Source organism: Notolepis coatsorum, assembly GCF_963971535.1.
Source record: "Notolepis coatsorum genome assembly, chromosome: 7".
Lineage (NCBI taxonomy): Eukaryota > Metazoa > Chordata > Actinopteri > Aulopiformes > Paralepididae > Notolepis > Notolepis coatsorum.
Genome location: NC_140171.1, coordinates 74,908,482 through 74,935,023, shown reverse-complemented (window position 1 = coordinate 74,935,023; position 26,542 = coordinate 74,908,482). Strand labels below are relative to the sequence as shown.

The following is a 26,542-nucleotide window of genomic DNA, read 5'->3' as shown; positions in this document are numbered from 1 at the left end:
TTGCACAATCAATGCGGGCAAGACCACCCGCATTTCACTGTATGCCCTGGTATGTATGTGACAAATAAACCTTGATTCTTGTCTTTTACCATGCATTTTAAACTTTATGTACATTATACCTGTTATGTCTTATTCTTATTACTTGTATTATTGCACAATCGCTGCGGGCATGACCACCCGCATTTCACTGTATGCCGTGACAAATAAAACTCTTGACTTGACTTGGAATGATCTGTCATCTATCACAGACTTTGCTGCATTATGGGTTCTTATAGAATAGAATAGCGCGGAGGCGGTTAGGTGGTCGAGCGGAGATTGCGTTCGTCACCAGCCCCGGAGCTGTGAGCTTGGTTCGCCTGTTCGAATCCAGCTCACAGCTCCGGGGTTGTCACCAGCTTGGCTGGCCGTCTGCACTGATACAATTGGCTGTATCAGAGGGTGGGAGAAGCTGGCGGGGTGGGTCCGGGTCGTTGTAAACAGCGACTCCTACAGTTCGGTCGGGGCGCCTGCTAAGCGCGGATTGGACGTGAGGGGGATAGTGTGGTCCTCCCACACGCTACGCCCTCTCAATGAGAATCCGCGCTGCCAGGTGAAAAGAAGCGGTGATTGGCTGGACGTGTGTCGGAGGAAGCACGTGGTAGCCTCCACTCTCCCAAATGATCTGACTGTGGGGGATAAGCGCAGCGACCAGGAAGGGACTGGGAATTGGCATACGACTAACATTGGGATGGGAGAAAATCGGAGGAAAAATGGAGGGGGAAAAAGACCAATAAAAAAAAAAGAATAGAATAGCGCGTTCTTCTCACGTTGCATATTATTTTAAGTAGACATTAAACATAAAGCCTATTATTATATAATGTGGTCAGTCTCCGTTCTATTCATGCGACACATTCAACACTTTAAGCCCTAGCCATATTTCCGGTAGTAAATTGTAATGAACCAAAGGAGAATATATATTAAAAAAATATATATTTCTTTGATGGTGAATAACAGCATTATAACATTGACCAGTCATGAAAGATTGCCACTGAGCTCAATCAGCACCTTCTTGAGATAACGTGTTACTATCTCTATGGTTTCAGATCACCAACCTCCACAGCAGCAGGGTGATGGATATACAGTTCATTGACCTGGGTGTCCGGTCCTCTGTAGAGGTGATCCAGCTGAGGGAGATTCCCCCACACCTCCTCAGCGACCTCACGATTATTCCACCACAGGTCAGCCGGCTGTTTGTATACAGCCTCTCATTTCCCTTTTTAATCACATGCAGAAGTTGAGATTTGAAAGTGAGATTCTGCATTACAACTTGATCAAATAAACATTCTATTAGGGCTGGGCGATATGGCCTAAATATGATATCACGATATTTTCTGACCTTTCGGCGATACACGATACGCATCACGATGTTTTTCTTTTTTTCCCCAAACAATTCATTATGAGGCTTACCAAGACAGTATTTGAGTTTGCAAGCTAACATTAAAGACAAAATAAAATACCCATGCATTTAGCATTTTTATATTATATATTAGATTTAGATTATTGGATTATTAGATTATATATTGCATATATTTAGCAATGAGATATTATATGATTTAGATATGAAATATGATGAATTGAAAATGGGGGACCCTGATGTAAACAAGACGAAAGTCTTTCTCTGGTCTGCATCCTCCAGTCCACTGTTGACTGTTGTTGTATTGAGCTGTACTGTATTGTACCCATGCTGCAATCTGTTAATAACGTTTTCATTCATTCAGTCGGCAAACAGAATCATTTTGATTACAGTCGCGTCTGCCAATTACGTCACATCGCTTGCACCCGCCCTGCTGTTCTTAGCACCAATCGGCAAGCGCATATTCATTTTTTACTTCCGCCATTGGAGAGCTCAATGACAACAACAATGGCAGCGGTAGCTCACCGCGGCCGACGTTTAGCTTTTAGCTCCGCAGAATGACTAAACGACTGGAGGCATAATGATTTTACTGCAACGGATGTTATAATAAAAGCCTTTCCATACATCTGTCTGATTGAAAACGTTATTAACAGACCGCAGAATGGGCACAACTGAGTCAGCACGGGCTGAGATATGAACGACTAATGCTTGCTATATCTAGGTCGACCTCGGTCGTTGCTATGTAAATACGCTGATGTTATTGAAAGTGTAACTATATAACGTTAATGCCACAAAACGAATGCCTTTGTTATCATAAGTAGTAACTTTTGATGCAGTAGTGTGTGTGTGTGGGGCGGCGCTGTTCAAAAGTGTCAACGTGTGGACCAGATTGACGCGACACAAGCCTCTTGGGCAAAACATCACGATATCCACGATACGTTTAAAAAGTGTATCGTTAATGAACTGTACCCGATATTTATATAATATCGTCATATCGCCCAGCCCTACATTCTATGACTACTTCCTTTTGTGCGTCTGAACTAGGGTTGCAAATTGTAAGCACGTTCCTTACTCGATCATTGATAACTAGGGCTGTCAGTTTATCGCGTTAATTAGATTAATTAATTACAGATAATTATCGCGTTATGAAAATTAATGCAAAATTATAAATAAATAAATAAACATAAATAAAAATGTACATTTATAAAAAAAAAAAAAATCTCATTCATTCCATAAGAACGTAGAATAAACATTTACAGATATTTTTTTTTAAATGGCCCATTTGCATGTTCTTGGTATCTGATTCTAGGGACATCTATGGATCTCACGGAATGTATTCTCAGTGTCAGAAATACTGTTTGTTACTAGGCTTGAGTAAATTGTAATTATATGTATATTTTGTATCTTTGACTGTGAATAACACCATGCTAAAATTGACCAGATCTAAAAAATCTAAGCAAATGAATAAAGAGAAGATGATTAAACAGAAGGTTTTGTAGATACAATACTGAATTCTGCCATCCGGACACATGCAATTTGAAATATGATTATAGAATATAGAATATCAGGCCTAAATTGGTTATGCGATTAAAATGTGATTAATTAATTACAAATCCTGTAATTAATTAGATAAAAAAAAATATCGCCTGACAGCACTATTGATGACGTTAACGATCAATTAATCTAGTAATTGTAACAAAAAATACCAAATTTACCAAACAATAACAAATGTATTAGTTTCCTCAATCAAAATGTTTATTTCCACAGCAGCGAGGTATTGCATTCTCACAACATTGCATGGCATATGAAACGGAAACGTAGAGGCCTAGACATATCAAAACACATTTGTGTCTATAAGCGGGCTAGCTCCATATGTGGCAAAAAAGTCACTCGCCACGAGTGCTAATTTCGTCAGCTGTTTTTTATTTTAGTCTTAGTCATATGTCAAATGCTCTTTTTCGTTTTCATCATATTTAGTCACCTTTTATAAATGTTTTGTTTAGTCAAGTTTTAGTCAACTATAGGTCTGAGCATTCTAGTCTCTATTTAGTCTCGCCACTCAGTTACAGCCTCATAAGTTGGCGTGGGTTTTTTCTATGGCTGTCAGTTTATCACGTTAATTTGATTATTTAATTACACAGCAAATTATCGCGTTATGAAAATTAACTCTAAATTAATAAAAAAAAATAAAAAATTTATTAAATATATATATTTTTTATCATTCCTTCCATAAGAACGTAGAATAAACATTTACAAACTTTTTTTTTAAATGGCCATTTGCATGTTCTTGGTATCTGATTCTAGGGACATCTATAGATCTCAGGGAATGTATTCCCAGTGTCAGAAATACTGTCTGTTACTAGGCTTGAGTAAATTGTAATCAACCAAATGAGAATATCAATTCAATTCTTTTATTTTTTTGACTGAATAACACCATGCTAAAATTTACCAGACCTGAAAAATCTAAGCAAATGAATAAAGGGAAGATGATTAACACATTGACCACCAGCACCAGGGGGCGCTGATACCCCATTCATCGCCAGGTCTTTATTCAATGGATATAGTTTTAGACTGTGACATTTGCAAGTGCTTAAAATATATCTTATATTATATCTATGGGTCTAATAACGCCCCCCCCCCGCAGCCAACGGTAAACAGCCATACACGGTCCACACATATAGCTGTGATCGCGGTAGAAATAAATGTCAGATCAACGATAAAATGTATTTATAATCTTCTTACCTTGTATCTGATGTAATGCAAAAGAGATAATCCAAATATCTGATCGCAATTCCAAATAATGCTCATGGAGGTCCGCACCACACTACCGACCGGTTCACAATGATGGGCGGGCGGAGTTACTGCTCGATGCCACCGTTGTATAGAACTGGTTCGCCCGAGTATTTAAACCCTACCCGCCCGGCACAGATCGCCTCCTAAAACACACCAACCCATTTTCAATGAGATGCAATAGCTCCGCCTGGCAGTAGAGGGCGGTGTTGACCGTCTGCCAGCTCAGACAGCTGCAGCCTCTGGTATCCTCTTCAGAGCCTATGAATTATGAATAGATATAGCGAATAAATGAAATAACGATCCCAAAAACGAGTTAACTCGTTTCTGGCGCTCAACGCATGGCAGTTAACCCGTTTATGGCGCATAATGTGTTAAACAGAAGGTTTTGTAGATACAGTACTGAATTCTGCCATCCGGACATATGCAATTTGAAATATGATTATAGAATATTAAATATCAGGCCTAAAATGGTTATGCGATTAAAATGTGATTAATTAGATTAATTAATTAATCACATTTTAATCGCATAACCATTTTAGGCCTGATATTTAGATAATTAGATTAATTAATTACAAATCCTGTAATTAATTAGATACATTTTTTTAATCGCCTGACAGCACTAGTTTTTTCTAAACAAAAACAAGCTAACGTTAGTGCTAGCTGGTTAGACAAAAATTATTGCAATCTAACTAAGGATTGGGCAAAAACAGGGCAGTTTGACGATTGCATACCTTTTTTGCTAAGCTTTACTTTATACTTTATACTTATAGCACATGCATGAGTCTGGTATCTTTTGAAAGGTAACATTCTGAAGTTGCTAACACAAAAATCACTTTGAGTGCTAATGCATTAGAAAGACAGAGGTTTGAACATAGTGAAATAAAAGTGTCTCCTTACTTGTTGCCAGATGCCTGTTTTTGGGTTCCAGGTGAGAGGTAGGAGCTGGAAAACACAACGGTTCCATAGCCTGAAGTGGTATAGTCATACAGTCCAAAGTTTATAAAAATCCCACGGAAAATGATTTTTTTAATTTTTTTTAAGGTTTCAGCGTGATAATCCAAAATGGCCGTCCACTTCAATACCAGAGTCAGGGCAAAGGACTTCTTCGTCACCTGGCTTCCCCCACTCTCACCCGCCTGTCTGGGATAGCTTTCGGAGCAGACGCTCCTTGGCTACAATGGTGGTCTATCATTTTCGCCATCAGCAGTGATTGGTCAGTTCGGGACCGTATATAGTCTGATATGGTCACTTGACGGAGCGGCGTGTCAAATATATCGTCTTGTAACTCGAGACCCGAAGCACACAATTGGTTGAGTATGGTGGCGATTGAAAGGCGGCAAATTCAACTTTCGAACAGCGTATTGGATGATCGGCAAAAAAATGCAGCCCGGAGCCGGCAGACGAGCACATAGTGCCACAAGTGAGTGACGGCCCGCCGTCTTGTTTTAGTCGAGAGATTTCGGCAAGGTTTTATTTTATAAACTACATTTTGTGTCGTCGTTTGTAGTCAACGACATTGCATGAATTATTTTGTCACATTATCTCCATTAACGTCTTGTTGTCAGAGGAAAAAGCTTCATTGACAACCATATTTAGTCATAATTTTCGTTGACTAAATTAACACTGCTCGTCACTTAAAATATCAGCATGTATTTAATACACTGAAAACTTTTCTAAACACTGTTTTATAAATAACTTGTGTCGACGGAAACGTTACGTTTAGTTTAGCATTTGCACTCGTTAATATGGGAAACTAAGTGCCAATTTAACGAGAACTGGCTCGACAATTCACTGTTTGCGCGATGGTTGGTCCCAGTCAAAGACCATTACAAGCCCTGCTGCAAAAAAAAAGAGCAGTCGCGTCGCACATGCTGAGCGTTCTGCAAAAACCGCCTGCAAACTACTATTTCGCATTTATTTTCGGCCCCTGCCTCCACACCAGCTGTGCCATCTCAGGTAGGACTATAACATCTGCACCAACAGAAGTCCGGATAACATTCGGCTCCACGCCAAAGCTTGAAGCTGAGGTTAACTTGAAAATAATCTATTCACGGATGTAAACAAGGACACGTTTGTGTTTATGTTCGATGAGATCTTCACCCACTATGTATTTTTTCCTCCCACCCACCCCCTCCTAATGACGTACAGTATCCTCCCATGTATGTTAGGATCTATGGGTAACAGTACTGTATATTTGCATATCGTATATGTCACAAATGTAACGGTACAGTACTATATACCTGTATGTCCCTATGCCATAAATGTCATGTATGTTGAGTGTCATAAATGTCACTATGAATTGAAAATGGGGGACCCTGATGTAAACAAGACAAACGTCTTTCTCTGGTCTGCATCCCCTTAACAATTGTGTGTATTGAGCCGTACTGTATTGTACCCATTCTGCAATCTGTTAAACAAAGTATTCATTCAACCAAAACCACAAAAACAAAACAACTGGATGAATGAATGAAAACTTTATTTAACAGATTGCAGAATGGGTACAATACAGTACGGCTCAATACACACAATTGTTAAGGGGATGCAGACCAGAGAAAGACGTGTGTCTTGTTTACATCAGGGTCCCCCATTTTCAATTATAGTGACATGACATTTATGACATACTCAACATACATGACATCATGACATTTATGGCATAGGGACATACATGACATACAGGTATACTATATAGTACTGTAGTGTTACAATTGTGACATATACGATATGCAAATATACAGTACTGTTACCCAGAGATCCTAACAGAAAATATATACATATGATGGGGAGGAGACTGTACATTAGATGGGGGGGTGGGGGGGGTTTGGACATTTACGGTGCCCAGTTTCTAATTGCAGCCTCCCGTAGGTGCTCTTTAAGAGCGGTTTTGAATGTGGGCAGGGGTAAAGTGGGTTTTAGGAGTGAGGTTAAGCAGTAGTCTGACCAGTTTGTTTTGTGATGTTTGTAATCTTGTTTTTAGGGCCTTTGAGGTGCTTTGGTACCATGAGGTGCAAGCATAGTCGTAGTACCCTTGAATGAGTGCTCCTGTTAGAGTCTTCAGGGTATTACTATTCTTGTTTACCAGAGAGGAGATCCGGCACAAGAATCTTGTTTGTTGGTTGACTTTTTTGATACCCTGGGGAGGGTGGTAATAGTTATGTGTTCTGACAGTGGCTGTTGCACTTGCTGCTTGGACCCTGGTATATTTTGTTATATTTGCTATTTATGTTTGGTCACCCCTTTGTTGAAATTCATCCAATCCAGTTACTCCTTTTAAGTTCAAGATTTTTAACTTAATTTTTAGTTTTAATTCAGCGTGGACAGATTAATTTGCTTTCACGACTAATGATGCAGGCTTACCTGTATGCCTGATATGTGGTGTGAAATCTTCCACAAATAAGGGAAGGACTCAAATATACCTGAATAGTTCAGGGTTTTATTTCAAAGTAGGTCTACAGCAGGGGTCTCAAACTCAATTTACCTGGGGGCCGCTGGAGGTAGAGTCTGGGTGAGGCTGGGCCCCATCAAATATTCCACAAAAAAAGGGTTTAAAGTATTAAAAAAAAAAAGTACAACTGATCCAATCTTCTCACAAACTCACTAAAACCTCACAAACACCAGCAACTGAGCATTCTCAGTGGTGTCAGTGGACTCATCCACAGCTATGGAAATGCATTGATTTTTTTTTTACAAAGCTGTTTAATCAAATCATCAGCCAGTATTTCAGTTATTCTGGTTGCTGTGCTATCTGAGGAGGATTTGCTTTTGTTTGCCTTCAAACATGGTATCCATCACTTCAGTCATACATTATTTTATTATTTATGCATCAGAGAATGGCTTCTTGTGTTTAGCCAACACCCATGCCACTGAGTGAGGACTTTGTTGCTTTTTCTCATTGTGACATAGCTTTAACAATAATTCTGCTTGCAGCTTGATATGATTTCATTCCATTTATTTTTGCGGTTCTTAGCACTGAATTATGAGGAAAGGCTGCATCAAAATAACTTTTGTTTCATAGTGGCGTTTCAAATTGCCACTCTTCACAAGAGCTACCGTTTCTTGGTGCTGGGAGGATATTTTTCAGTCCATGCAGCTTTGAATTGCAGCGATTTTCACTGTCGACTTTTCTTTTACTTTCTTTGAACATGCCACATGTTTCTACTAACTGCCTGCTGGCGAAACTAGGCTACTAGCTACATTTATCTCACAGGGATACAACTGGGAACGAGGTTACTAGCTACAGTACCTGCAGATTAGACTACCTGTCGATGCGCTGTCAACTCGCTCTGACTGGGACCCGCTGAAAGACGACACGCATTCCGTGAAGACCCGCCCTCCTCTGCTCTGATTCGCAGACTGTGGGTGGGGGGGAGAAACGCTGACAGGGCGCTGAATGTCACAGACACAGACAGTGGAGAAGTGCTTGCAGAGGAGATGAGCGGAGAATTTTGAGGATGCCTGCCATACGCACTGGATATATTTTCCTTCCACACGGAATCATGTTTCAACCAAGTCACTAACGTAACGTTGCTGCCATGAGCCTGCGCTATGGTAGCCTAATAAAACATCCAACTCGCACAACGACGCGGCAAACAGTTGCACGCGGGCCGCACTAACACTAAACCTTGATGTCAAGTAGGGGGCCGCAAAATATCATCCAGCGGGCCGCAATTGGCCCGCGGGCCGCGAGTTTGAGACCCCTGGTCTACAGACACCAGTGTTTTGTCTCCTCTTCTGTGTTTTATTTAAAAATAGGTCTACACAGCCAGTATATTTTCTCCATAAGAGTTTGAGGTTTTCCTTTGTTATAACAGGTAAAAACTGCAATAAAAAGTCAAATTATTTTTGTTGCTTTATAATTCCATTAATGCAACACTGTGTGCTATAAGTATAAAGTATAAAAAATCGCAAATTACTTTGGGTATGCAATTGTCAGGCATTTTATGCTAAATGTGGGGTATGCTTGGGGATATATAAAACGTTATCTTCATTTTAAGGGTAAATAGGTTGTGCGGCTCCCTGAGCATTTTATTTTGTGGGAGGGGGGAAAAGTGGCTCTTTTGATAGTAAAGGTTGCTGACCCCTGGCCTAACTAAATAACAGATTACGCCTACATAGAACATAAATAGCCCGTCTCCGACTGACTCACATGGACCCGATCTATTTGTTCTTGTTGAGGAAAATCTGCATATCAACATGGTCGGGTTTCAGACCGGAGCGCATGCAGCTTGGTCACAATCGGTCCACAAACACTTGCTCGGATGGTACCGATGTCGCGGTTATACAGAGGTACTGGCGTGCCAGCTTTGTCAGTCTGGTGGAAAGTCAAATACGGGTCCCTTGATCCAGGGATGGGGAATGGCTTCTTTTAAATGTTATCCGAGGTGGTCTGCCATATGGCGACCTGGCAAACTTCTAGTTAGCAACACCAGAGTGGTGACCCCGCCATTCCTAAGGTGATGTTGTGGCAAGTGACGGTAACATAGCTTTCGGTTGTCAGGGCAGTCCACCTGTCTGTCGTCGATGCAACCTTGCGAGCAGCGGCAACGTTGGCTAACTGCGTGAGCAACTCTGAACTTCAAGCAGGTGCATAATTTGCCGCAATCCTTTGCCATCAACCATACCGATCATGTCATTCTCAATAAATGCGCATACTGACGTTGGTTATTTTCCCGGCCCGTTGTCGGTCGCAGCTCAAAATCTGCGCTTCTCTTAGCCCTAGGGTGACCAGGTGTCCTGCTTTTGGTTGTACTGCACAGCCATTTGACCTAATGTCCCGCATATTGAGAGGATGTCCCGCTTTGCGAAGCAAAAAAAAAACATGGGTCTAAAAGCCCCTCCCTACAGTAAACGTAGCAACCCGCCTCTTGTCCACACATTGCTCTGCTCGTGACGCTACCTCATATCGCAGATCTGATTGGTTAGGTAGTAATTTAGTGCACTGTCAAAATCTAGCTTGCTGTCAACGTTTAGCGCGCTGTCAAAAAAACAACAAACTAGAAATTAAGATGGAAAGCAGTAAAAAGAAACAAACCTGCAGTTACAACCAAGAATGGCAAACGACACATGCCGTTTCTTCTTAAACCCAAAAATGATAGCCAGACGGACAAAGTCACTGCAGCTGAGATTACAAGTGTCTATCACACTGTACAACACTCTCATTCATACAGGTCAGCCGACTGGTAGCAAGCTAGCTCCTGTCATTTGGACAGACTCCGAGATTGCAAAAAAAATATTGTGTGGTCATACAAAAGCTACATCCATAGTTATGGATGTGCTTGCACCTTCCTCAGTGGAGAGTTGTTTGAGTGAATTAAAAACCCCAATGGTCGCAGGTGCTTTCCATGGTTCTGAAGATGAGCACACACGCCAGCTGCCAGTGCCAAGACGAATGTGGAGATATCATTTTGTATTTAATTTGTATTTATTTTGATTTAACCCTTATCTATTCGGTGAAGACCAGTTATTCTAATAGATAAACACAATTTATTTGTATTATTTTTGTATTATACACGGTTTTCCCTAGTTCTGTGTTAACAGGGAATATCGAACACAAGACATTCCTGTCAAGTGAAAAAGTTTGAATATTTAAAACGGATGTTAGGTGGTAACAAGCCGGCTGCCAGTGCCAAGACTAATGTGGAGAGATATAATTTTGTATTTATTTTGATCTATTCGGTGAAGACCAGTTATTCTAATTTAAACATTTACATTATCTATCTGTCCCACTTTGTCCCACCAAACCCTTACTGTTGTCCTGCTTTTGGACTTTTTGCATCTGGTCACCCTATTTAGCCCGCTTAATTTTGCAATTTGCCGCCCCTAGTGTTTTTCCCCCTCGCTTAATTTTAGACACAGGTGGTTGCCTCCTCATCATAGTTGTATTGCGCCCTCCATCTGTTCATCGAAACGTGCTTTGAAAATACACCATTCAGGGCGCCAGGGTAGCGTACAGCGCTGCGGTGCAATGCGGCCGTCCCGGGTTCGACTCCCGGACCCTGCGACCTTTGCCGAATGTCTTCCCCTGTCTATCTCCCATAATTCCTCTCTATCGGACTGCCCGGTAACGAAACCAATAAAATATCTACCAAAAACATAATAAAAAATATACCATTCTACTGACTGCTAAAATGTAATAAGAGACAGACAACATTGTAATATATCATTGTTTGATAGTAGTAAATGTCACGTGTTCGAGTAAATCCTTAACGATCAATCAATCGATCTTCGATTCATTTTTAACATCCCTAGTCTAAACGGTTTAGTATGAAGTGATACAAGAACTGTTGGTGTTGGCCATTCTAATTGAAGGTGGTTTCTCTCTCTAGGCTATCAAATGCTGTCTGTCTGACCTGGTCGCTCCAGCAGAGGGCTGGAAATCTGAGGCTGTCCTCTGGCTGAAGGATGCAATCATGCTCATCAAGGACTGTAGCATGAAGGTATAGAACACACACATGTATTGTATTTTCTCTTTTGCTGTGAAGCACCTTGAGATATCGTTTGATTTTAAAGTGCTATATAAATTAAATGTATTATTACAACCACGCAGAGATGGCAGGGAACTGGAACCCAGAGCCTGTAAACCAGGGGTGGGCAATTATTTTTCCCAGGGGGCCAAATGAGCAACTGAAAATATTTTGGAGGGCCGGCCAAAATTCCGAACTCAATTATGCATAATATACATTTTATTTCTATATAAAAAGCAGTAAATGGCATTGTTTTGACCGCTGGTAAGAGTGTATGTTATTATTTGGCAATTAAAAGGTGAAGTTAGCTTTCAAAAATATCATTTATTCAAATAGAATTTCCAAAATGATAAACAAAATGTGAAACATTTAACTCATTTTCAGTCACATTAAAAAGGGCATTTTGAGTTTCATATACTATTGAAACAAGGATCTTCTTAGCTTTCTAAAGACATCACATCATCTTTGTAGCCAAAATAAACAAGACATGTCACTGAACTGTGTAACTAAAGAAAAGTGTCCCAGTTTTGTAGCCTTTTTGACTTTACATGCCTATATTAAACATTTAATGTTTTCAGAACTGTGCAAAAAAAAGAATGTGTCCCATTTCACTTGTTATATTTCCACATTTTATAATAATAATTTATATTTTAGTGTTCTTCAGTTCTTTTTTTTTTCATTCAGTGTGCGAAATCCAGTCTCTTGAGCTTTAACAAGTCCATCAAAGTCAGGTTGAATGTCTGAGGTGGAGATGCGAAGCACAGCTGACAGATGTTCATCAGTGAGAGGATCTGTACCTGGATTTGGTAAACTTCATGACTGAGAATGTCTGTTCACATATGTACTGTATGTGGATCCAAAGAGAACCTTCTGAGCATGTCTCATGTTTGGAAAGTTATCCTTGAGAGCAGAGTAGAACTCTAGCAGTGATGCTGACTTAAAGTGCTCTTTCAGTAATGAATCAGACTGCAGGTCAATGAGTTCAAGCTGAACATCAGTGGGTGCACTATCAACACTGCAGGTAAAGGGAGAGGAAACCAGCTGTATTTCATCCTCAACCTTTTTGAAATCTTAAACGCCTTGAAAATTCATCATGCGCTCCTAAGTCCTAACATGGATGAGTACCTGTGCCGGTGATCAGCTGATGGTTTGACTTCTTTCAGGGATTTCATGTGTTAGAGATTGTTGCTGCCTAGTTGTCTTGAAATTAATTTCAAATAAAAAAAATGTAATCTACCTACCTCGGTTGTGGAAAAAAATAACCACACTTTCGACAGTTTTCGGCTTGCCATTGCCCCGACTGCTTTGTTGTTGAATCAAGTAAAATCCTAGGTAAGCGTATATTGTGCGTGTGAACGTTGACATGAAAAGTGTTAAATTATTTTTAAATTTTTTTAAATGATTTTTTTTATTTTTTATTATCATGTAATCTTTTGCGGGCCGGTCAGAATCATCCCATGGGCCGTACAATTCCCAGGTCTGCTGTAAACACTGAGGAGTGCTATAGCATAAAGGGATGGTATACAGACGGCAGGGGACTGGAACCCAGAGCCTGTAAACACCGAGGAGTGCTATAGCCATGCATTAAAGCATTCCGTCTCCAGACGGATTTTTTTTTTTTTTGTCAATTTGATTGAGTCTGACGGAATTGGCTACCTGGTATAATATGATTTGTAGATGCATACAGATTGAAACAACATTTAGCCAATCAGAGGCGTCAAATATCATGAAAAAGGGGCGTTTTGACCATTCTAACCAATCAAACGTGAGCTTGACGCACACGCACGCTGCTCGCAGTGCCCTCCCCCTCACAGACCTGTCTTGTCACAGACCCGTATCATTTGCACCGAAGATGGCAAGCGTGCAGGTCCTCTTTTAACACCACTGAAGCATTAAACAATGGCCCAGTAAACTATTCACTTTAGTTTACTACACAAGGCGTTGTCTAACGTTATCTAGCTGGCTAGCTGATAGCTCATAACATAATTGAAATTCGTTTTTGAAGCTGTGGCTAACGTTAGCTAGCTACCGATCTTCGGGTGGCTAACGTTAGCTACCTAGCAACTGTAGCTTGCTAATACGGGCTGTCCTGGCTGGCTAACTTTTAATTCGCAGTGGAGCTAACTAACTATACAAATCGATGTGATTGGCTGAGACTGTATTTTGTACGGTTGGCTGCCTGGCTGTTGTGGATTCGGGTAGCCAGCTAGCAGCTAACATCAACTCAATGTCAACACTATGTTGACACTCTGAGCGAGTTTGCCGACAGCAATGTAACAAACGATATGGTCCGTGCGGAACCATTATCCCCAACACATAGTTCCGTGTGTGAATAATGTTGAGCCACCACAAAAGATGAATCCAAAGTTTAATATATTAAGAATAGTACTAGGCTATATTATAACACATCTTTGCAAGTAGATTACATTAGCAAAATGCCCTTTTGACATGTAGCCTACATATTCATAATCATGAAAGTTTATTTGGAAGTATTTTATATTCTGTACTTAGTTTTAATGTGGTCAGACTGTTCCCTCTGTGTGTAATACAGACAGTCTTCACACATTCATAAATAACACTTACAGAAAAGCGTATTGTGCACTGTAATATGTTTTGTTCAATGTGGGATTTTTTTATGTACCGAATACCGTGAAACCGTGGTATTTTTGCCCAAGGTTATCGTACCCTCAAAATGTCATACCGGCACATGCCTAGTTACACTATAGGCTACACTACTAGGTCTACACTATACTATAGTTTAAGGCTACTTTCACTGTTTTACTGCATTACAGTACTGTTATATTGTAGTTTTTTTTATCAATACAAAAAATATATTACATATATATTGTTGGTGCTCCTTACATTTAGGTGGGTGCTCCTACATTTTTGCTGGTGCTCCCAACTTTTTGAAGTTGGGAGCACCAGTGCTACCAAGTAAAAATGTTAATTTCGAGCCCTGCATAATTTGAACTATACACGATACTGAATTTGAACTATAGACAATACTGAATTTGAACTATACACAATACTGAATTTGAACTATACACAATACTGAATTTGAACTACCATACTTTTCGCACTATAAGCCGCACCGGACTATAAGCCGCAGCAGCTAAATTGAATGATGTGTACATATATAAGCCGCACTGGACTATAAGCCGCATGTGTTTTAATGTTTAATTACCATATGTAAGGAGTGGAGCCTGCGGCTTAATTTGACTCAACACTGGAAACCTCACATTTCACTTCTTCCATCACATTAAATCAGATGTTATTGTAAACAACCAATATGATGTAGGCTTGGCATCATATATAACCCGGACACGGAAAGGATTGACAGATTGATTGCTCTTTCTCAATTCTGTGGGTGGTGGTGCATAATAACAAGAATTAACTCATTTACAAGTTGTATTAAGTAAATAAGGGAACAGATAAATAACATTTCAATGCAGTAAAAAAAGCAATATTTTGATTTTCGGGTTTTGTCCACATATAAGCCGCACCGTTATATAAGCCGCAGGGTCGAAAAATGGGTGGAAAAGCCGTGGCTTATAGTCCGAAAAGTACGGTATACACAATACTGAATTTGAACTATACACAATACTGAAAGGTTACAGTATGTAGATTTGTTTATTTGTATGACAAAGTCAGTCAACCCTTGCAATCAGTTTAATTTAATGAATTGAAAACGGCATTGATATTACATAAAAGCAAACTGGCAATAGAAAAGATGTTCAAAATGATCTAGTTCCCTTAAAACGCTAAAATATATAGTGGAGGTTAAAATAAGAATATGACTTGGTGTTACAAAGGGTCAGATTAAACCGAATATATATATTTATTGCCTGAGATCCCATGTATAATATTTGTATATCGTTTGATATCCCTTGTATATTCCTTGTACAATATGCACTGAATATCCCTTTAGTCTACAGGACAGACCATAATATTCGTTCTCCTATTGGAAGCGATCCCCTAGGCGCCAGCGCCATACCCCCCTCGAGCTGACTTCAAAGGTACCGACGAGATATGTCTGTACATGCCCAGCTTCTGCCCATGAATACGGCTACCAAAATACGAATGGTACTATTTGTTCACAGCGCATATATATATGGCGCAAGTAAAGTAGAACTCTCTCTTAGCCTCTTAGCCTCTTAGTCCATTGTCCCGTTCAGTCTCGTTCAGTTCCAGTTATCCAAGCAACGTCTCACCCACTACGCAACGTGGGCAGAGCAGGGCTCGCATTGCCCCAAGATAGAGCCTCGTGTTATCCTAATACATTTGTTCAATGTATCGTTCTCTATTTATTAGTAAACCTTCATTACGAGTCAAAGACCACGTGGAGTGAGTAATTGTGCGTCTACATAGAGCACTTATTGCCCGTGCTAATAGTATAGTAACGTCAAGGTCAACCGTGCACTACCGCACCGGAGGATACTTACACCGGACCAGCAGCACCACGGAGGATTTACACCCCGCCAGCAGTGCCACTTTTCCGGCAAGGATTATTATTCTTCATTCTTCACCAAGCTGCTGGAAGCAGAGAACCGTCTACACCCCCTGCTGTGAGACCTACGTGCCCGTGGGGACATCACTCAAGCCCGTTTCTGTCGTACCAGAGGCCCCACGGCTTTCACCTACACGGCGCGCATCCTGGGACCAGGCTGCTTTTTCCCGCTGACTCAGGGAGTAAATACACCGTCTCCAGGTGCCTTGCTACAGCTCCGTGGACCATTGACATTCCTAGAGCATTGCCCCCCTCTGCTGGCTTACAACCGGTAGTACCCCCTTTCCCAGAGTACCATAGAGATCATTCTTAATATTCACTATTGACTCGCCTATGCACATTCTATTTGCCTTATAAGCGCAACTAAGTAATGTAATATAATCCTTATTGATGTAATAAATATTCTAACCGAGTATTTTGTGTGGAAAACCGTGTTATTGTGGAAGTGTTCTAATCTAATATACTTATGTACAGTATTGGCCAGTAGTACATAGACGGTAGTAGTTTAATGATACTAGTACTTGATTAATACAGTCAGGGAATTGTACCCCTCAGTTACACTTGGCCTGAAAAAAGTTCAGTCAGGAGATTTTTTTTGCTTTAATCCCTGGCTATAGCATAAAGGGATAGTATACAGACTGGAACCCAGAGGCTGCCCTAAACACTGAGTAGTACTATATCTTTCTCTCGCTCTCTCTCTGACTCTCTCCCCTTAGATCATGAAGGTGGACCAGGTCAAAGAGGAGCGTATGGTCCACATCCTCCTGTTCTCCAGTGCTGACGGTCAGCAGGAGGACTGCAGTATAAACCATCAGTTGTCCCGGTCGGCGGTGTGGCAGAGGCTGACGGAGCCCAACAACAACACAATCACCCTCCCTCAGAGCAGAGCGGGCGACCACCTGGATGCAGGTACTTGGGTTTTATACCAGTAAATAGGGGTGGGGATATGAGAATGGGGATACGAGAGCGTGAGAAGTGGAGAGAGTTTCGCGAGTTTAAACGGTAGCCCTACATGTTTTATTCAGAAACGGCAATAGAATATGGAGGCGCCGAGGTGGATGAACTGGTAGTAGCCTCGCACTCTAATCATTAGCATTGCGGCTAGTGTAAATGAGCTAATAAGGCACTGGATTCATAGCTTGATGGCTAGCGTTGAAATCCTCTGTCGCGTTGAATATGACGTCACGGCGCCTCAGCTACACTGACGGGGGGGGGGGGGGGGTACTGTCTTTATATCCATCTATCTATGGGGGCGGCTAAGTGGTGCAGTGGGCAAGGCGCTCGCCACTAACGCAGGAGATGCTGGGTTCGAGCCCAGCTCTCGGCGTTGCTTCCGGCTTGGCTGGTCGTTCATACTAATACAATTAGCAGTATTAGGGGGTGGGGAAGCCGGTGGGTGGGTATCGGACGTTGTGGACAGGTCGGTTGGTGCGCCTGTACAGCAGAATCAGGAAGCAACGGGGGCAGCGTGAGCCTCCCACGCGTTACTCCTCGCCGCTGAGAGATCGCGCTGTACAGGTGAAAAGATGCGACAGCTGCCTCCTCGTGTACCGGAGGGGACACGTGATGCAAGGTAACAACGTTCGAGACAGGGGAGGGTAGAATTGGATAATACGAAATTGGGATGGGAGAAAAATAGAAAATGGGGAGAAAAAGTAGATAAAAAAAAATCTATGCGGGGTACTACCGAATTGAGTAGGTACCGTGCAGACCGTGGAAAAGCGGCATAAGAGAATACTTCATAATGTTTCACGCAATTAAAAAGTTTATATATATATGATGATGATGCACAGACACCATTGCTAATAATAAAAATCATAAGTCTAAGCTATCAAGTCTCCCGTGATTTTATATTACTATATATTAAAATTATAGGCGGACCATTCCTCGGTTACATGATTATTATTTTCTCACAGTAGTGTGTGTATTTTTGGCTAAAGTGGATAGAAAACAGTACTGTGCAAAAGTCTTAGGCACCCAAGAGTTTTTATATAAATTGTCTTTGATGTTAATACATTTTTTTCTGTATTAGTGTGTCAGTAGACTACTCTTTTAGATTTTTAGAAACGTTTAATTAAATAATTTTTGAAAGCATCTTCATGGTTTAATGCAGACATATGTTGCAGGGACTATTTTAATCGTCATGTTGGCGTGACTGTATGCTTCAAAGGGTTAAATCAAGCATTTTTAAGTGCTTTAGAGGAAATGTCAAAATATCGTGATGTGTATCGTGACATGGCCAACAAATATCGTGATATCATTTAGAGGCCATATCGCCGAGCCCTACCAGTAAAGGATCATTCCAGTATTTAAAATGTTCCATTATTTGGGGTCTAAATTACTAATGGGGACAACGTTTTGGAATTGGTCCAGTATTGAGGGAAATCGCTTCAGCCGGCAGCTGCAAAACAGGCTGCAATGAAATCCTTGGGGGTATTTGTGCATGTCATAATGATTATTTTGTAAAGCATGCTGGAGGCAGCATCCTTGTATGAGGGACTGGTGCACTTATCAGGAAAATGGATGGAACAAAATACAGAAATGTTCTTGAGAAAAACCTGCTGAAAGTTAAAATTGGGACGTAGGTCCACCTTTCAGCATGACGATGACCCAAAGCACACAGCTACAACTGTGGCTTGGCAAAAAAAAAGGGAATGTCCTTGAGTGGCCTAGTTGGGAGCCAGAAGTCCCTTTTGGGAGATCTGTGGAAGGATGTGAATAACGCAGGACATCAATGGGCAAGTTCTGGGCAAGGTGTGTAGAGACATGATCTAAATAATCCAATAATAATAATTACATGGCTGTAATTCAAACAAAGGTTGCTTCCAACAGATACTTACTCGGCAGTGTGTACACTTCACACAATCCCAGTTTATCTATACATTTATTTTTATTTCAGAAATGTTTAGAATGTTCCTTTTACTTGGAAGTCGTAGGATACAATGTGGAACTCAATGTGGAAAATGTTTGATTTAAAGGCTAAGTTCAGCATGTCTGACCCCAAGCCCCATTTCCTACCAATAATGTTGTGTGGACCGGTAGTCATCTTTCTCAGCACAATCCATGCTGTTCTTCATACAAGAAACCTGTAGCTCCTGGCATCCAACGTCAATGGGGTGTGGTCTGTACAAGTCCTGAACACCACACCAGTCTAAATTAGTTCTAGCCCGTTTACTGATCATCACACATATTTTACATATCCCTGGCCCTGACCATTTTCCTTAGCATGGCTAAAAAAATTAAAAATGCAAACATCATAGTGATAAACCATATAATTATATAGAAGAAACCTACCCAAAATTATCTTCTGGTCGTGCTAACAAATTAGTCTCTCCTTAGAAAACACATGCTGGTTCAACATTCCATTGCATAGGTTAAGATTGTAGTTTCAAAGTATTCAGCACAGCCCTGACAGCTGTGTGTGTGTGTATGAATTAATGAAATGTACATACTCATTCCATAGCTAACCTCAGTGCATTGATGGAGAATTTGTCCCTGAAAAGCCTGGCTGTGAGCCCACCTCTCCAGAAGTCACTCCAGGTCCAGGTTGGAGGAGGGGCCACAGCTGAAGAGAAACGGCAGCTAATGCCCCCTCTCCTGGCACTCCCTCTGGTGAGTGGTGAGAAGGGCATTCTCTGGGGTTTAGAGTATGTTGTAAGACTTTGTTAGGGTGTGGCCAAGTGGTGGAAAAAGGAGTGTTTTGTTTTTATTTAATCTTTTTGTTCACCAGTGAAACACGCCTGCAGCACAACTATGTATAATAATTAGGGATGTCCCGATCGCCTTTTTTTGCTTCCGATCCGATCCCGAGCATGTGATTTTAAATATCTATCGATCCGATCGTTTCCGATCCGATATTTCACATTAGTAATCAATTTTGACGCATTTGTCAGAAACTGGTGGAGCGAGACAAGCCCATCTGTTGCCTATATCCGGGGCGCGAGCGCGGAGGCGTTTGTTATTACATTCACCCTGAGAAATGTGCTTCTGCTTCATATGAGAAATATTAAAAGTTTCAATATATGTTTGCACATTAGTATACATTCAGTGTTCGACTTACGTAATGGTCCATTCTGGTCTGAAACGCCGACGATCATCCTCAGTCACGTAACGTTATCCTCCAAAAGTTAGTCTGAAAACTTCGCCTCCAGCCGGCTGTCCTCCTTGCAAACATTGCAACTGGCTTGACTTTCTATTTTTAAATGCTTAGTTCCAAACCTCTGACATTAAGTCTAGCTGCTCAAGTCAGTGGATATTAACCGTGTTTCGGGAGCGACGTGTTGTTGTTGTTGTGGTCGAGCCGCGTGTAGCGTGTAGCGTCTAAATTAAAGGGGTGTTTGTTGCAACGGTGAAAATTAAAGGGGAATGTGTTTGTTGTGGAAAATTATTCTGCTCTGTGTGACAATAAATACATTAATGATGATATATTATATGTAATTTAAAACCAAAACTAAGGCCTCCGTATGAGTTTAAGACGTGGACATGGTCATGTTTGTTGAATAAAAATTTTCTTTTTTTGACTGCCGATTTTTATTATTATTTTTTCCCGATCCCCGATACTCTGAAAAGCACGTGATCGACGCCGATTCCGATCACGTGATCGGATCGGGACATCCCTAATAATAATAATAATAATGTACATACAATTAAATGTAATTTGAAAATAAGATTTAAAAAGAAAATACAAGAATACATAACTTTCTAAACAAACAAAATATTGCATAAAATACTAGGCCCTTTGCTATGGGTACTACAGTAGCTCTGCTTATTTCAAGCACGACTGTGCAGCTGTCTCTCTTTCTGAGGGGAGCTTCTGTCCCAGGCATTATCCTGGAAGCTCCTACAGAGACTAACCAAAATCAACACATAATCAATCAAGAAATACAGAAATGTTCCTGACTTAAATAATTCTGTACAAAATAGTCATTACTATTCCATAATGACTTATAATTACTAACACTAAACAGTGTTTAGGGCACTTTAAAAGTCTATCCCCTTCATACTATAAAAAAAAAACTCTGTACTCTACCACACATTCCAGAACTCTCCTCTAGAAAAGCTTTTGGACTCTCCCAGTTCTGGTTGGGCAGCCAGAGATTCTACAGAGAACCAAGTGTGGGACAAAAAAAACAGGGTATTTGTTAAATGGCATGCGTTTGTCTTTTATGTATCTGTACATGGGCTTAACTAGCATACATGAAAGATACAAACAAAGGCCTAAGCTAGCCAGGGCTAAATCAATTAGACTGTTAGGGGTAATAATTGCAATTCAGATAACCATACACAACTATCCACAATTTTTTTGATCCTCTTTTTCTCCTTTTCAATTTTTCTCCCATCCCAATTTAGCTGTTTCCAATTCTCCCCTCCCCTGTCTTGAACGTTGCTCGCATATGCCCCCCCACTGGTCGGTTGTAGGGAGGATAGAAGCCTTGCATCGCGTGTCCCCTCTGGTACACGAGGAGGCAGCCTGTCGCATCTTTTCACCTGCCAGCGCGGACTCTCATTGGCGAGGTGTAACATGTGGGAGGCTCACACTACCCCCGCCATTTCCTGTACAGGCGTCCCCCAACCGACCTGTAGGAGTCGCTGTCCACAACGTCCAGATTACCACCCATCGACTTCCACCCGCTGACTCTGCCAATTGAGCCAGTATGACAGCCGGCCCAAGCCGGAGGCAAAGCCGACAGCCGGTTTCGAACCCGGTGTCTCTTGCGTTGGTGACGAGCGCAATGTCCGCTGTGCCACCCAGCCGCCCTAACTATCCACAATTCTATGCCGGCAAGTTGTTATTATAAATAGTGGTGTGTGTATGGCCAATGTGCATCCTAATTATAGGGCATGGGATGATGACAGACTTGAAGGAATTGTCTTATAATGTATTTGTTCTTTGGTCAAGTACTACACATAAATAACAAAAATAACTAGGTGTAACAATTCTGCCAGATGATGTTGTGATTGTTTTGGTACATCATGGTAGCTAAATTTTGATGCAAAAAAGGAAAACAAGTATACAGACACACAAGCATCATAAACCACTGCAGCAAAGAAAAACACATTAAAAACAACTATACAGACACAAGTATATACACGGTATGTTCTATTCTGTTCCCCAGCATATCAAGGTGGCCTACCAATTTAAGGTCATGGTCGGGCAGAAGATACAATGCAAGTGGTAAATGCAATTGTGGATTTGGGGAATCATTACACTGCTAGTGCATCTCAGCAAATATTACACCAATCACCTAGATAGGTGCATTATACTGTAAATAAAAGTTGAGCTGCAGTGAACCTTTTGCTGCGAACATACAGAGACCTACTCTCCACCCCTCCCACTCCTTATGGTAAACACCATAGGCAACGAATGCATCATAGGCGGACACATTTATTTTGTACTCTCAGAATACTACTGTTTCTGTCCGTTTGAAATTGAATCATGGTCTGAGAACTGAACACGTTTTTACTGTTGGCACAGAGGGGTTAAAAGAAGGGAGGATGTTCAAAGAAAGGAGGATGTTAAAAGAGAATGGCCATATCTGTATGTCGTGTATGTCATAAATGTTATGATGAATTGAAAATGGGGGACCCTGATGTAAACGAGACGAAAGTCTTTCTCTGGTTTGCATCCCCTTAACCCTTTGCTCGCCAATGACATGTTACCACGTCATTCCTCGCCATGCGTAATCTGCCAATGACGTTTTACAGCGTCTTTGAGATCAATATTTCAATTTTCTGTCATGGTATTCATATTTCACCCACGGATCCTTGACTGGTGCTGTAGATCTCCGCTCAACTCTCCAACGCTTCAATACCGCCACCTGGTGGCCAATCGGCGAGTTGCAACCGGATGTTGATAATTGTGACGCCGGTGTGTCTCCCTATTCCGTCCGGCCACTCGCTATCGCTCGCGAGACTCCATCTTGACACTGGATATCGATCCGTTGCCATAACTCAATAAACATTATTTGGACGTGTATATAGTATTATACAACCTGGAAATGGATCGCATAGATCAACATCCCATAATAGCGATCTTTTTGCTCCACGCTCATCACATCATCACAACGGTAAGAGGAGACTGGGGTGAGTTTCAGCGTTTTTGATTATTATTATCCATACAAACTGTTCTGATCTATATATCACCCATACTACATGAATCATTTAAAGGGGAACTATCTTATAAATGGCCTTTTTGAGTGTTTAGCATTGTTTCCTAGCTATGTGAACTTATATTAATATGATCTATGTCTCAAAATTCTCATATTGGCGCATTCTTCCAATTCTCCTCTCACAATATTCACCCTCACTGAACTGAGTCATTTGAAAATGTGCCCTATATGTGATGTCATAAAGACATCGCTGCATGTTAATGTTCAGGCGGGGCCGACGCTGCGCAGTGGTTTAGGAGCCCAGGCTCAAAACAGCTCGAGATCTTGAGGTAGAAAAATGCTGTTTTTGAGGACTTGATTAGAAATACAAAACAATGAATAAAAAAAAATATATATATTACAGAGGTGTTCCATAGCCTCACAGGAATTGTGTAAAAGTGCCCAAATAGTGAAAGAAATAGTAAAATAGTTCCCCTTTAACGTCGGTCATTGCATTATAAACGACCCCCCCCCCCCCCCCCCCTCCGGTCACCAGCAGATGATGAGTCATGACGTTTAGGACCTTGTACAATTGAAATTTTTAATCTGGCGTCAATCGCTATCAAACTGCATTTGATTATCTAATATATGCATAAATGGCTATAACTCACGTTCTATGAAATACAGCCGAAAACGATAAAAACATATTTATACTCCAGACAGTATTTTTGTATGAATGTGTGAATGAAAAAGTAAAACGTTCCTACATCCTGAACGATAGATAATTGATGTTGAATGGGCCATAGTAATGTCAATTTAGCAATACAATTTAAAAAGTTATAGCCCTGCAAAGAAGGTGAACATCTCCATAGACAAATAGTGCTGGCAGAGAGGCTACAAGGATGAGAATAAGCTTCGGCAGATAAAGGGTTAACACATTGACGGCCACGGGGATTAGACAGGCCCCACTCTAGACGACCAGCATATGTAAACAGACTTGGGGCTGTTTGTAGAGCTAAATCTATACTTTATAGTATTGCTATCTGTCCATTCTCATTGTCAATTGAGACCATAAACCGTCCCTTCAAAATGGATTAAAGAAAAAAAAATCATCAATACGTTCTCATTTTATAGCGCCGTGAATATAAGCGTTATACGGCATTTGGTCTAGTATATTTCCTGGAAGGCGAGATAAAGGGCTAATAGCTACTAACGTTATATCCAATGGCATTTCCGTTATACAAAAGCTACAGTTAAAACTCAAACTGCATATGATCGGTATGATCCTCAAGCATGTATGCATGAAGGGGGGGGGGGGGGCGGGGGACGTTGTTTCTGATTATTGATTACCAATAACCGTGTTCGTCTAAGTAGTCACATACGCTGGTCGGCTGGTTGAGTATCATAGCAAGCTCTGATCAGCATGTAATTTACGTGAAAAAGATCTTACCATGAGCCGGTTGGATCCCCCCGAGCTTTTCCCCGTTATCGATCGCCATCTGGTAGATCGATATGTCCATTTGGCTGATGATAAATCCCCTTATTGCATATGATTATCCTAACACTGATAACATAGATTCCTTACCTGACATCAGATGGTATCCAACTGGTATATTCCAATTCCTGATCACCATTCGAAAAAATCGATAAGTGTATAGATCTAACGTGTATACAGTAGTGATGTGACGATTCATCGATTTGCATCGGTGCGCCGGCATACACGTTCACGATGCAAGTGCACCGGTGGAATAAGTCCGCGTCGGCAAAATGTCAGGCTGAACTCGCGATGCATCTTGTTGTAGCGTCTTTGCATCGGTCAAAAACCGATGCATTGATATAATTTCCTCTCATCCACTTGTCAGCAGTGCACTGTGACTGCACACACACACAGCAGATACTATTGCTTTGCTACTACATAAGGCGAGAGCCGCGTCACAGTTATCAACAAACAGTGGAAGTCGAGGAGACATGAATAGAATTGCTCAACATGCTAACGCTAGTAGCCTCTGGCTAACGCCAGTTAGCCGTTCAGCTAACGCTAAACTAGTGTCTAACTAAAGTGACTCTGCAACACCAGTAACATTAGTGAGGAGGGGGGGGGGGGTATATTGAAGACGCTTGACAACAGGGGTTCAAAGATAACTTCACATTTATTGGTTATTCATTTCTTAATTATATCGCTTCATGCAATCCATCCAGCCTGGCTCCGTGATGTTGACATAATGCTACGGTCGGAAAGTACTATAGACTCATCCTAGTGACCTAGTCTAGTGTGTGACATCATCAACTGTCGACGGGGCAGCTCAGACGGGGAGGGGGGCTCTCTCTCTCTCTCTCTCTCTCTCTCTCTCTCTCTGATTCAGATTCAGATTACTTTATTCACCATATTGTACAGGTACAAATGGAACGTGATTTGACATTTCAGTGCATGATTATTCACAAATAGGAACAACAAAATAATAATAATGATAAATAAATCTCGTGTGTTTTTAGCTAAAGTGGATAGAAAAGACAGTTTATGCAAAAGTCTTCTTAGGCACCCAAGAGTTTTTATATAAATTGTCTTACAGTAGATTCTTTTATTTTTAATAATAATATAAGCTGCATATAAGGAATACAACCAAATCCTCTGTCATACCATAAAATTGTATTATTTATTATTATTATTATTTTGCATCGTGTTGAATCGCATCGTATCGCCCCCGAATCGCATTATGTTGAATCAAATCGTATCGAATCGTATCTCAACAGGGGGTGAATCATATCGCATCGCATCGCCCGGTGCTTCAAATGTATCGTTAATGTATCGTATCGTTGGCACCGTATCGAGATGCACATCGCATCGGCCTCAGTGAGGAGATGCACATCCCTAGTATACAGTAGAACTCATGATCCGCGGGGCTCAGAGTCCCCTGAATGAACTCTGGTACTCCGGCTGCATGGGTGAGAAGTGAAATGTGGACTGGAATATTTTGTTTTCCCATACATTTTCATAAAAGGGTGATTTACCATCTGGGAGACGATAGGGGGTGCTTTTTTCACATCTGATCGCTGGTGGCCCTTGGGTAGGCTAGGGTAGGCTCGCGTGATGCAATATGATTTCAGATCGCTAAAAAAAAAGAAATCCGAGAAATCTCTTGAGTGGCTTTCAACGTAACTACCGGACTATAAGCCGCGGCTTTTTCCCCCATTTTTTTACCCTGCGGCTTATATAACGGTGCGGCTTATATGTGACTCGACGTGACCAAACTAGAAAATGTAAACATCTAAATATTGCTTTTTTGACTGCATTGAAAGGTTA

The 26,542-nt window shown here is 41.1% G+C and overlaps 1 protein-coding gene across 1 annotated transcript in view; it reads left to right on the top strand.

Annotated features, from left to right (window-relative positions):
* Window positions 1-26,542, top strand: part of tdrd7a (tudor domain containing 7 a) — a gene marked incomplete at both ends in the record, with an annotated part of 195,169 nt that overhangs the window by 141,974 nt on the left and 26,653 nt on the right. The window contains 4 exons of the mRNA XM_084318310.1: window positions 1,083-1,217; window positions 11,509-11,619; window positions 16,870-17,062; window positions 19,617-19,765. Of these exons, the coding sequence (XP_084174436.1) occupies window positions 1,083-1,217; window positions 11,509-11,619; window positions 16,870-17,062; window positions 19,617-19,765 (588 nt within the window). The remainder of the gene's footprint in view (window positions 1-1,082; window positions 1,218-11,508; window positions 11,620-16,869; window positions 17,063-19,616; window positions 19,766-26,542) is intronic.